Raw genomic sequence first — 13,140 nt, forward strand, 5'->3', positions numbered from 1 at the left:
TAATCATGTAAACTAGGGCACTGAAACTGATTCAGAGCCATCAACATCTGTTAGACTTGCATTGAAGCCCTGGTTAAAAAAAAAAGAACAAAAAAAGTCGTACGTCTCCATGGGCTTCTGTCAGCCTTGACCATAAATTGACCACAAGAGGGCGCTCCAAACCGGTATTGGTGATTACTAAAGCATTAAAAGACATCTGGACCCCTAATTTCATGTTGCCAAAGTTCACTTCGAGTATAGCTTGGTGTGGTACAGCTGTCAAGACCATCAAAAACGTACTATCTCTGACCGCTGATATTTCACTTAGTTTTAATGGGGAACATTAAAATGGGATTTGATAGTTTGACAATATGCACCATGTGTTCATTTTAATGCACTTCTTTCTTCAGTATAGTTTCAAATGTGACCATTTTGGAAACTTAGCTGATGAAGCAAAAAGGTTCCCATTTATGCGTATCCAACCTGTTTGCTTATTATATTGTTGCTTTGAGAACGTTTATTGCACAGTTAACTGTTAAACCAGTAGGGGGAGCCCTGCCCCAATATGCATGAAAGCATCCAGTCGTTGGCTGAACAAAAGGTTGCAGCTCTTTGTGGCAATCGTTGGCAAATATGAAATTGAATGAGTGGCTTAATAGGTCTGGTAGAGCTTTTGTACTGATTCTGTTGTAAATATTCTACAAGGCTGTGATAATCAGTTGATATGCTGTAGTGATATATTTCATCATTCATAGTTTTATTTTTTTTGACAGAAAGCTTGTCACATTCAGTGCAGTTCTTTGTGTATCGTAACTGTCCAGTGAAAAACAGGTCTTTCCCATCATAACAACAAAAAAGTGGTGATACTTTCTCAATAGACACCATCGATTTGCTTCAGATAATTTGCTTTATTGCAAACATAGGCGGCCATTGATTGTGTTGTTTCCCGTCACTATTTCAAAAGTGTTCGGTAGGAAAACCTCTAATGCATCTGCTATATAATGCAACTCTGTGGATTTAAAAATGCATGTTGCAAATAATTATGTAGGCCTTGTTAACCCAAACATTGCATCGTGGCCACTCCGCAAGAACTCATTCCGACAAACGCAGTAAGTTAAATAGATGCCAAGCTTTCAAACAATAAGTTCTAATTTGATAACGCAGTGAAAGGCGATATCGGACTCCCCATTCCTCAGTCAACGTGGAGACACGCTCATCCACTCAGAGTCATCAGGAGCAAAGCTTTTACTATAAAAGGAGACGTATGACAGTTGATGGGTGACTTTGTAATACGCATACGCAACCACATCCTGCCCTCAGCGGGCGATGACACGCACGGTCTGCAAGACGGACTGAAATAAGTATGTGCTAATAAAACACACTTTGAGCTTATGTACTTTCAGCGTACAATAGTTTTTATTTCCTTCTAAGTGGGAAAAGTTACATTTTGATTCATTTGTTAGTTTGTTAGTTGGCTATTTGGAAACATTACAATTAAAGTTATTTCCAATTGCAAAGTCCACCAAATGGGGCAGTGACCTACCAGAAATGGTGAAAAGGACATTCTACGTGTTAAATTCTGTTTAATATAAGGGGCAGGTTTAGAATTGTTCCAGCCGAAAAGAGGTATTCGCTCTACTGAGTGCCTTTCTTGTTCATGTGAAGAAGTCTGTTGCGCAATAGTGAATTTGACACTACTATGATTGATGTATGTATCTCCAAAGGACTGTCAAATGATGAGGGATCAAATTTGATGAAGCTGTAAAAAATCCTATCTGGGTTGGAATCTTGTGGAATTCCTTTGTGAAGATTGCATGTTCTTCTTGTGCGTGTGTAGGTTTTCATTTTGTGTGTGTTGGGGGGGGGGGGGGGGCATTCATGAAGAAGCCAGACAGACGCCCTGTTATTTTTATATTTTTTTCATTGGATTTCCTGGTTCAAAACATGATTGTGGTTTATTATTTCTGTCTCAGACAATGCTAAGCGGTAACATGACTTCACTTTTTTTTTAACTTGTTATAGTGATGTTGGTGTCAAGCGTAATGCTGACCTATCACCTCACTACAGAACAGCATGAACCGTTCACTTCCCTTTTTGTGCTTCCTGCCGCATCACGCACGGCGCATTGGAATTTCAAAATCCGAATGCCCCGACGGTCACCCAAAAATATGCCTCACAAGTTGCACAGAAATAATAATTTAATCAAATTTCATGAGACTTAGTTGAGTTTATTTCAGCAATAGAAAACAATTCACTCTTGCATGTGCATCTAGACCAAAATACTTGTCGACTGGGATTGCGCAAACAACGATAGATTCACTGTGACAATCAAAGTGTCTCGGAAGCAGCATTTAACCCGTTCACGTAATGTTGGAATCAATGTGGCTACATTGTTTGGTTTTAACTTTGTGCCCATCAACTTAAGCCTCCTGAAAATGAAAAGAAAAACTTCATTTCCTGTTTCTAGCTGGGGCTGAGTTTGTTGTTATTGCTAAACTGGGTAGTATTATCTTTTTAAAGTTCACATTTTTAATAAAGATCTTATAATGGACCGCCATTCCATTCTGGTGCACTAATGCAACTAATTTTGCAGCGTATTTATCGTTACATAGAGGGCCATGCAGATGGTAGTCACAGTCAAGAAACTTTGAACCCAACTATATTGTGACGCTTGCTTTGCACAAGCAAGAAAAAAAAAACCCCGAAATATTTCTTCAAGTATTTGCCATGCACTGCGCCCTTCTCGTTAAGACATGTAGAATGCAGACATGTAGAATGCAGACATTCTTCACCAGGTCTGCTTGCACACGTCAGAAAAAAAAATCTTGCTTTAACTGAGATTAACTGAGAAATAGGTGCGCATTATGACATCATTTGCAAAATAAAAATCCCTTTAACTGAAATTCAAGCTCATCACCACCACTCTTAATTCACCAGCTGTACTTGACGTTTCATTTACCGCTTTAAAAGTCACTTCCTGTTTCGCAACATGGCTGTGTGCAAGTGCAACAGGGTGAATGACTGAGTTGTCTCGATTTCCAAAACAAGCTTGCACCATGACAGGGTTGTACTTATAGAAAGCTGAAAGACAGAAACAAAACAAAAGTTAACAAAAATCTTCAGTTTGATCAAATGTGACATTTTCTGGCTGAGACTAAAACAGATTCATTATATTTCTATTCATTTGAATGGAAACAAATGACTTGGTTCTTATACATTATGGTTCACAAACAGATTTTCAGAATGAAGTTCTATTACTACATTTGTGCATCATAACTAGAATGTTATCATTCGTACTTTTCATAAATCACTTCAAGACTGCTTTCAGGTGCAATAAAATCATTGAGGTCACACACGTGTCCAGCAAGCAACCTATCACCATTTTCTACAAAAGCCTTTCTTCCCTTAGGAGGAATCACATGATTAAATCACTCTTGCAATCTTTGTCTTCCGCCTTTTGCACACACTCAGCTCACTTCCCCTTGTCTTTCTGGCGCGTTCAGTGCCATTGTTTCATGCTCAAGCTTGAGTTTGCTGGAGTCTGACTTTGCACTGTGCATACTAGATGTGCATGGAGACATTAGTGGGGGGTTTGCTTGCCACGTTCACAGCTGGAAAGCTACTCTGCACACCAGGCTGATGCCTCTCTCTCCCTCTTTGTGCTGAGAGGTTGCATGCACATGTCACTTTGAATCACACTACACTACATTGCCGCCGGGACACATCTGCCTAATTCATACTCAGATTGCAAAAAAAAACAAAAAACCTGCAAGAGCAAGTCAAAGAAGCTGCGCTTGTTAGCCTCTCTCCAGTTATGTGTTGCAAAATAATTTATTCTAATAGTTTTGGGGGTTTGAATCTTGGTGCTTTGCATGTTCTTTCTGTGCCCCTTTTCTTCAGCTTCCTTCCACATTCCAACAACATTCATGTTAGGTTAACTGTTGACGTGAGTGTGGATGATTATTTTTCCTATTCTGAACGTGACCAGTGATTGGCTTGCAAGCATCCAGGATTTACCCCTCACCCAAAGTCTTCTGAATACGTTTACCCACACGAAATGTGAATAAATTAAATAAATGATACATTGAAGTATTGAGTAAATAAAATGTGTCACATTTGACAACTAAGGCAAAAAAGTTTATGGTGGAATTATTCTGGGCCCCTTGTCAAACGACGCTAGCGGCGAGTCTGCCAGAGGCTAAATAGCAATAAAGCCAGGGAAAAAAAATAAAACACATGTGTAGACGCTTACGAGACTGATCCCTGCAAATGGGGTCTGCGGAGCTCTCATGTGATGCAGGGTTAGGTTGTTAAAATGTTTTTAGTGTATCATTTACCATTGTATCATTTCCTAAATAATGTGTGGCCCTGATGATTGCATTCCGCTTCGGTTTGTTCCTCTTTTACCATATTCGCTTTCTGGTTGTTTTTTTTTACTACTTTCTTTGAGCTTCCTTTTTTTTTGCACCACCATGCTTCACCTAATAGCTGCTTGTCAAAAATGCTTCACTTATGCTTCTCAAAAAGAATTGTCATTGTATTCTGAAGATATGCTAGCTAGAGTGGCATACACAGGAAGCCGTCTAACTTGTTTGTTTTCCGCCTTTGGTCACATGATGTGACACATAGCGGGTATCATCTTCATTGTTTTAGTTCTAATCCATTGTTGTGTAGTGTAGAGTGTTAGATTTTAAAAAGTGGCTCTGTATGTCTGTTTGCAGCTTTTTGGGGGGGAAATATATGATTATTTATTCATTATTTTATTCATCTATGTACCGTAATTTTCGGACTATAAGTCGCGGTTTTTTTCATAGTTTGGGTGGGGGGGCGACTTATACTCAGGAGCGACTTATATACATATATATGTTTTTTTTCACTTTTTTGGGCATTTTATGGCTGGTGCGACTTATACTCCGGTGCGACTTATAGTCCGAAAATTACGGTATACAATTTTAATTGGGAGCCTGACAAAATTTGATAAAAAGAATATTCGAGTGCTTGCTTGGCGGTTCATGGGAACAAGAATGATTTTGGCAATGTCATGTGGAATTTGCAAAGAATGTGGCATAATTTTGGGGGCGTGGTTTAGCCAGAGGCATAAAGATCCAGTGTGTCCGCTTGACAGCACAGGTTATCATATATAGTATGTAAAGAATTTGTACATTTTTTTAGATTTTATTTTTTATTTTTTTCGAAATCGTGACATATTTTCTGCAAATAAATGGAAAAAGATAATCCAGTAATGCAGCAATTGCCAGTATTTGACTTAAGTGGAGGAAGGCCTATGGAAAAACGATCCCAGCCTCCATTTGTACTATATACAAAGCCAATGTTTTGCTGGACACAGTGTGTTTGGATTGCATTTACTTTTAAGAAAAGCAGCTTCTAAGCCATTTAAAGACTTTTTATTTTTTATTTTACAAGTTGGAATGATTCAGGGCTTCGGAATTTTCCTCCCTTACTTAGCTAGTTCTAATGTTTCACATAACTCAGAGAGTCCCTTAGCTGACGTCCTTGCTATGCACTTTGTGACTACAAAAGCCACCAATGCAAGTAGGAGTTTTTTTGTCCATTATGTTAAACAGATAGGAACAAAAATCTTGAATTAAACCAGATATAAAGCACAAGGAATGTTTTGGTCACGCAAAGCCATTGGAGTGAGTGGATTGGAGCGCTTCACACCCTCAACTTTTGTGTCCGCCGATAACACAATAGCGGCAGATTTTTCCCACCAAGGGTTTGATAATGAAGACAAAGATGAATTGTTCTTTTTGTGGCGCAGCGTTAAAAAGCGACAGCATAGCTCAGTTTTGGATTTCAGTCACAGTTTTGCAATATGCCGCAAATCTGGTTCGTCTTTCGTGCATAAATAATTGAATTGGATGTGTCAAATTGAATGCAGTTCAAAATTTTTCTGGCCACCATGTGAAATCCAGCTGTATAATATATATATATATCTTGGTGTCCTTATTGTGCTATTTTTTTGGAGTCATTTCCTTTGTATGTGTTTGTCTGACTTCCTGTTCCGTTCTGACTGCCAGCCCCTCGCTTGCCATTCAAACAGCCTTCAAAAGTACAAAACAATTTTGATGAGCTCTGTTGTTGCTCCAGCTTCCTTGTTCTAATTTTATTCCACAAATTAAATTGAATTGGGGAATTTTGTTGTCTGTGCAATTCAGAAAATTGCCTCATAATTTTTTTTAAGAAACAGTTTATTAAACTACTATTGGTGGTATAAAACTATTATTGTATGTTTGATGATTTGGACCCGCACCCCTAACATGCCTTAACTCGAACATACATGAGCTGTACTTGCGCAAAACCAAAAAACCCCGGAGGGAAAGTTTCTTGCAATCACCTGCCCTGCAAACCACAAAACCACACCAATGTGTTGGGTCTTCATAGAACTTTTATTCCTATTTTTATGATGGCAGTACAGCTTCTAATCGACGTGCTGTCTTATGCAAATTAGCCGAGTAGTCAGTTTGGTGAGCACTGCTGTCCAGTTTGTTGTCAGTCCATATTTATACATTGCCATTAAGCTTTGTACTCAAAGAAAAGCTTTGGTGACAACTTTGATCTTATGATATAAAGCTATGTGCCAATATGACTACAGGAAAAGTGACAATTTTAACTAGAAATTTAAAAATACATTTGCGCTCATACCATCACAATTCTGACTTTAGCTGCAGTCCTCACGGGAACAAAGAATGAAAATCTGTGTTCCTCCAAAACAGCCCAAGGCACAGCTGTTAAGAGGCCTGTTATAGTTACATCATCAAATGCATGCACATGATGCAGCTGTAACTTTGCCTCGAATAAATGTACCCTCCCCCACAAAACATTGCAGAATAGTTGAAAATTTACTTCAAAGCTTTTCATCAAATTATGAGACCATTATCTTGTATCAAATCTGCTAATGAACCATTTCCCTCTCATTTGCCTTGGAAGCATAAACCAAAAATTCAAATCAAATCCAGACACATCCTTTATATATATTTTTTAATCTGCATATTTAATAAACAGGTATTCCAGATTTACAAAAAACTGATTTCTGTGGGAGCATTTCCAGGCATTGCAGAATGGTGACGTGTAAACCAATCATCATAAGGTGTGGTTCTCTTCTTCCTACCCAAAGGAGATGCCTCCACAGAAAAAATGGAAAAAAAGAAATGTGGACCCGTGTGAATAAGCCATTCCTTCACTGTGCCCAAAGGTGATTACAGCCAAATGACGTGATGGCGTTGGGCCAGTCATTGCAGATAGAGTTCAGCCGAAGGGCTTGTGGAATGTACAGCACATTGGGTCGCTCTTTACGCCGACTTCTCCTGCTCGATGACTGCAAAAAAAAGGAGGAAAAAAAACCCCATTGACTCAACAATTGATGTGTAAACGAGATTTTAGTCTAATGGGGGGGGGGGGGGGAGTCACGCACCCTCTTTGGTCGGCAGCGGGTTCTTCTCTATGGTCTCGGTCTTTTTCAGTTTGGTCTTGTCAAAGGTTGTGACTTCCGTGATATCTGGTTTGTCACACATGGTGGCGTTTACTTGGGGAAAAAGAGAAGTTTCATTATCTAACAATCAAGATCTGGACAATCTAAGGAAGCAAATCATGTGACTTGAAGACCTCGAGTTGAAACGTATAGATGCGGAACCAACGCCCTTTATGGCCGCTACATAGCAAAAGCACGCTCTTAAAGCCCCTCCAAACTATACCGACAAACGCACATCTCAAAACACGCATATGCTTCATCTTCTGCATAACTAACGGCGACTTCGAGCAAGCTTAACATTAGATCAAAGACGCATTTATGAAACGGATGTACACAACGGATGCAACGCCATACAGCCAAAATGGAAAGCACAGAATTGAAGTAGAACGGACCCGCTTAAGGTTAAGGTTAAGAAAAAGATGCGAACTCACCAGCTGTTGCGCGAGGCAGGAGACAACACGTCAAATAGTGATAGGAGAAGTGCCCCTTACTTCCGCTAGTTTCGTTTAAATACGATGCAGTATGTAAATGAACCATGACGTCACGACACGGCTCGTCTTAAAAAAACAAAATGCAGTTATGATTTAATTCTGGAGTCAATAGTCTCTCTAAACCCAAATGTACTCTCTATACCGTTTATTTACGTATTTATTATTTATTTTACAGCAGCAGTCAAACATTTTTTTTTTTTTTAATTCTCAGCTGGGCATTTGTATCCTCCTTTTGTCGGAATTGAATCAAAGATTGTGTTCTCTGCATTTGCATGAAAAGAAATGATGTTATTTCACGTCTAAATAGTCAAGCGAATAGCGTTTGAGGTTGCCAAACATTCTCCAAATGAAAAGCGTAACATTAGCGACGCTGTGTGGTCGAATGGCGTAATGGCGGCGTATTATTAGTACATTTCATAGATTTTTAATTCAGGTACTATACCCCAAATATATTATTTAAATGTATCCACTTAAAGTGGCTGACAATTACCCTACATTTGTATCGGTTGGTATTTACAGTGTACATTTATTGAGTACATTCTATAATATATTTTTTAAAAGTAGGATTATTTTACAATTTTTTTAACGCTTGTTTTTTTTAATATAAAATATGTAGTTAGGGTATAAGTTACCCATACTTTTATAATTCATTTTCTTTCTAAAATAATCAGATACATTTTACATGAATTTAATGGGTTGTATATATTCCACTCCAAAATCCGTTTTTTTTTTTTTTACCTACCTACTTATAATTTCCCATCAGTCATCCTTTTTTTCACCCAGTTCTTATGCAGGTATCAAGTAAAGGAGACAGACTTGACGTGCAGGTATTTTTATTTATTTTGTAGCTATAATTCTGGTTTGAAAGGGTTAAAAAAAGGAAGAACAATTAGAACATTATCAAGATAATTGCAAGGCATCAATAGTGTCTTCACAAAGCTGCCAACAAGTCATATACCATTTCCTCGCTGTCATTGGAAAAAAAATGGCGCTCGAGAAGGACCGCATCACATATTGGTAAAGTACATGGAGTAGGTCTTGTTGTACATGACCTGATTGTCCACCCTGATGACGTTGCGCAAGTTTTGCCAAAACCATGGCTCCGCGGCCGCTGTTTTAGGCCACTCCACCACACTTTTGCCACACAATCTCCTACGGAGCCGCAGGAAGTGGGAATGCTGCAGCACGGGCTCCAGCATCAGCAGCACGATCACGTCCTGGTTCTCGTCTAGCAGCCGTTGATGGGCCAGGTAAATGGCCAGCCGGAAGACCCCGGTCTTAACATAACCCTCCGTCAGGACAAACATGGTTTTGCGGCTCTGTCGGATGCTCTGAAGGAGATTATCCACCAGGGGCACTCCAGGAATCCAGTCCCTTTGCTCCAGACACAGAGGAAGATGCTTTTCGCCTTCCTCTTCCAGCTTCACCCTCAAGTTCGTCATCACCCACTCGGAGACTTGGGGATCTTTTGTGTCGTAAGTCACGAAAGCGTCATAAAGATTGTGGACCGACTTCAGGGAGTGGTAGCCCATCAGTTTAGCTTTCGTGTAGTGTAGAATGTAGAAAGCGTCCCAGTAAAATAAGTGCGCACTCGTCACTACAAACATGAATCCAATGATGAAAGAACTTGAAAGCAACCAGAGAAAAAAAGCAGGACTGCCATTCACACACTGGTTGATGTCAAAATAAATGAGCGCGCGACCCTTCTGGTTTTCCGGCGCTTCGCATCTCACATCGGTTGTTAGTCGGGGGATGCGCACACCACTGGTTTCAATCCACAGAATGAAGTCTAACAAGCGACAGGTGCACTGAAACGGGTTATCTGCCAAGTATAAGTTTAGTATCGGCGAGTCGGGGCCCCTTTGGAAGGTCGATTGATTAATGAGGCTCAGTTTGTTGGCTCTCAGAGAGAGAGTCATGAGGCTTTTGGCGCCTTTCAGAAAGCCATCATTCAACTGGAAAATGTTATTGTGACTCAGGTCCAGGCTGGTCAACGTGAACTGAACACTGCAGTCCATACCTGTAACATCCGATATGGCATTGAAGCTCAGGTCCAGACTTTGAAGCTGAACAAAATGACTTAGCTTGTCCCATCTGAAGCCTGTCAACAAATTGTGACTTATACGTAACGTGGTCAGGTTTTGGGGTAAAAATCCATAAACACAATCGGGAAGTTGGATGATGTGATTTTCGGATATGTCCAATATGGTCAAATTGATTAGATTTCTGAAAAGTGTAACGTAGGAGTAATCCCCTTCTTTCCATAGATGCCCGAGACGGTTGCTCCGAAACTGTAGTTCCGATAACGATTTACTATCCATTTCTTTTGTCGTCAACGTGGAAATGTAATTTTGACTCATATTCAATACTCTCAGGACAGGCAAATTTCGTAAAAAGTGTAGATTATGTGCTATACCGTAGGCTTGAAAGTAGTGAGAATTGAAACTTAAGTCCAGTACTTCTAAGTTTTTCAGTTCGCTGAAGGCATGGTCGAAAGCCAGATCGATCTTGTTGTATGACAAGTCCAGATACTTCAGCGTCGGGATGAAGGAGAACTCGGTGCCGTTAAGCGCCGCCGAGAATCCGTTGGCTGAAAGGTTAAGACACGAGATGTTGCCGTAGCCTTCAAATTGCCGCGGGGAGATGAAGAACAAATTATTTGAGCTGAGGCTCAGTACTCGGCCAGAATCGTAGCACTCTTGTTTGATTAACTTGTGCGTTATCTCAAAGAGTTGCGGCTGGCGCTCCCTGATCTTTGAAACGGAATGGAGTCCCATACTTGAATGTTCCTCACTTCTCACCTTCGTCGGATATAATCGGTTTTCAGCAAGGTTTATCATTTTCAGGTTTGTCAATTTTCTAAATATGCTGGAATTGGAGTGAATGATAAAGTTGGTCTGCAGGTTCAGCGCAGACAGGTTTTTCAGCTCGAACAGAGGTTCAAGTGACTCTGCTCTGAGTTCCTGGAATACTAAACCTTCTAAATGCAAAATTTGGAGTGACACTAAACTTGAGAAATACTTGGAAAGACGTACTGTCTGGGGATAGTCCTGCAGTGCAAAGTTGAAAGACATATCTATTTTTTCGAGTTTAGGGAGGTATTGAAAGAACGTAGCCTCCCCGGTGATTACTCTTAGCAAGAAATTAAATGAAATGAACAGTTGTCTAAGTTGTGTCAGATTCTTGAACCAGGATGGCTTGATGATGGTCAGTGAGTTTCCCGCCAGACTCAAAATTTCCAGCTGGGTGAGGTTTTCAAAAGCGACCGCGTGGATGTAGAGGGACCCGTTTTGACAGGGAGCACAGGGATAAGGAGCGTTTTGACATCTCGGACAGTTCCCTGCCAAGTTGAGCTCTTTTAATTGATTCATGCCACGGAAGTCATATTGCGATATGCGCTGGATTTGATTGGATGACAGGTCTAGCTTGAACAGTGATGAAGGCAGTCCTTTGGGAACTTCCGTTAGGTTGTTGAAGGACAGGTCCAAATTCTGCAGTTTGGTCATTGCTGCAAAAGTGCCTTCCGTGATGTTCAAATTGGTCCCGCAAATGTTCCAGTAGTAGCAATTCTTGGCTAGCAATAGCTTGGTCACATTTGTCAGTCCGATAAGGCTGCTGTTATCCAAAGACAAAATCTTGTTACTGTTTAGCTCGAGATCAACCAAACCAATTGGCAATGTGACGGGCACTGCCTTCAGGTGGTTGCCATTCAGCTGTAGCACACGCAGGTTGCTCAAATTTCTGAACGTATTGTCATCAATCGTCACAAATTGCTTCTTGTTTGCCTTGCTCAGGTTGATGTGAGTGAGATTCGTCAGAGTGGCAAAGGAAGAAGAAGGAACATGACTGATTAGATTCTCCGCTAAGTTCAGCGCTGTTGCGTTACTTGTTATGCCAGTCGGTATTTTTTGCAGTCTCTGCCCGTTGCAGTTAAATATGACTTCTGAGTTATTCAGAGCCATGACATCACAAGGGAACTGGGGTAACATCCATTCTGGTTTGCTCGCCACAGGCCCAAAACAAGCACAGAGCAGCAGCAACTGCATCCAAGTTGGGGCAGTCTGTAGATGAACAACAAAATTAAGTCAACAAAAAGAGCTTGAACGACTTCCTGACCTTAGATTTCACCATATAACGAATACCTGTATGAATAGTACCAAATTTATCCAGCAGACGCCAGTGGTGTCCGCCATTTTGTTGTGTTTTGCCTTTACTAACCTTCACGAGGGCTTAACAAATAGTTAAATGAAAAAAATTGAAGAGTTGTAAAGTTCAAATTACAAATTAAATCTAAAACTATATATTTCCAACCTTTTAAATTGCAGTTATGCACGTCTAAACATTTTAAGTGAAAAGAACAGTACTTCCCCTTGAACTACAGTGGCATTTAGCAAGTGTGGCATAAATAAAACACACACAGTCGAACTTCCAAAACCATACGCAATCCGTTGAGAAAATATGTATATTTTTCTCCACAAGATTTTATTCAAGATTTTATGTTATGGTATAACTGAAAATAATACTTCGACTTGACCATGCAGCTGATAATACATTGATGATACATTTTTAACAATAAAATGAACAGGAGAGCATAGAAAGTAGTGACAGCTGTACACTGATGTGATTGTCGCATTGCTATATGAGAAGCACTTTGTTTACAGCTGCAGCAATTGTAAAATGCTCTATCAATAAAATTTGAATCGCACTCTATTTTAGTCAACACAGGAACTGATGCATGTGCCCCCCCCCCCCCCCCCCCCCAAGATGAGATTTATTACAAAAAGGTCCAAGATTGCTAGAAGAACAAAAACAATTCCAATTTCTGCCCTTGTATAGCTTGGAGGAGACATTTAAAACTTGAAAATGTAATTAAATACATTTCGATTAGTTAAACTCACCATTGCAAATGCTTCACCGATCTCTTTGAATTTCCAAATGCTTTAAAGTGGTGTAAAATCTGGAGTCGCATAGAAAAAAACAGTGCTCCAACTATTTTTGGTATTTATTGAATAACCCGCATAGACGTCAAGCTTCAGACAGTTTCCTGCATTGAGCACAGAAAAAGAATTGCAGAAGTGCATTTGTTTCTCACTTCCCTGTTTCATAAAATGTTGACTAAATGAGAAGTCATTTATGCCTGCAAAGAAGCACTCATATGGCTTTATTTGTATCTTAATG

At 40.0% G+C, this 13,140-nt stretch overlaps 3 protein-coding genes across 3 annotated transcripts in view; 1 reads left to right on the top strand and 2 right to left on the bottom strand.

Annotated features, from left to right (window-relative positions):
• The window catches only part of LOC119115042 (rho GTPase-activating protein 6-like), a 64,703-nt gene that overhangs the window by 2,072 nt on the left and 49,491 nt on the right, over window positions 1–13,140 (top strand). The gene's annotated exons all lie outside the window — the stretch shown is intronic.
• On the bottom strand, window positions 6,965–8,046 carry tmsb4x (thymosin beta 4 X-linked). Its single transcript, XM_037239208.1, has 3 exons — window positions 7,903–8,046; window positions 7,415–7,525; window positions 6,965–7,318 (listed from the first exon to the last, which is right to left on the bottom strand). Exons 1-3 carry the CDS (start codon window positions 8,006–8,008, stop codon window positions 7,293–7,295), a joined length of 243 nt encoding a protein of 80 aa, XP_037095103.1. The 5' UTR covers window positions 8,009–8,046; the 3' UTR covers window positions 6,965–7,292.
• LOC119115039 (toll-like receptor 8) lies at window positions 8,779–13,021 on the bottom strand. Its single transcript, XM_037239183.1, has 2 exons — window positions 12,861–13,021; window positions 8,779–12,023 (listed from the first exon to the last, which is right to left on the bottom strand). Exons 1-2 carry the CDS (start codon window positions 12,861–12,863, stop codon window positions 8,970–8,972), a joined length of 3,057 nt encoding a protein of 1,018 aa, XP_037095078.1. The 5' UTR covers window positions 12,864–13,021; the 3' UTR covers window positions 8,779–8,969.

This window comes from Syngnathus acus, chromosome 21, assembly GCF_901709675.1.
Source record: "Syngnathus acus chromosome 21, fSynAcu1.2, whole genome shotgun sequence".
NCBI lineage: Eukaryota > Metazoa > Chordata > Actinopteri > Syngnathiformes > Syngnathidae > Syngnathus > Syngnathus acus.

Bases quoted from the DNA above. Each gene is read 5' to 3' on its own strand.
- tmsb4x (XM_037239208.1), bottom strand. From the start codon at position 8,008: ATGGTTCATTTACATACTGCATCGTATTTAAACGAAACTAGCGGAAGT. The intron at 7,526-7,902 runs GTGAGTTCGCAT...TTTTTCCCCAAG, and splicing joins CCTGCCTCGCGCAACAGCTG to TAAACGCCACCATGTGTGAC. The intron at 7,319-7,414 runs GTGCGTGACTCC...TTTTTTTTGCAG, and splicing joins CCCGCTGCCGACCAAAGAGG to TCATCGAGCAGGAGAAGTCG.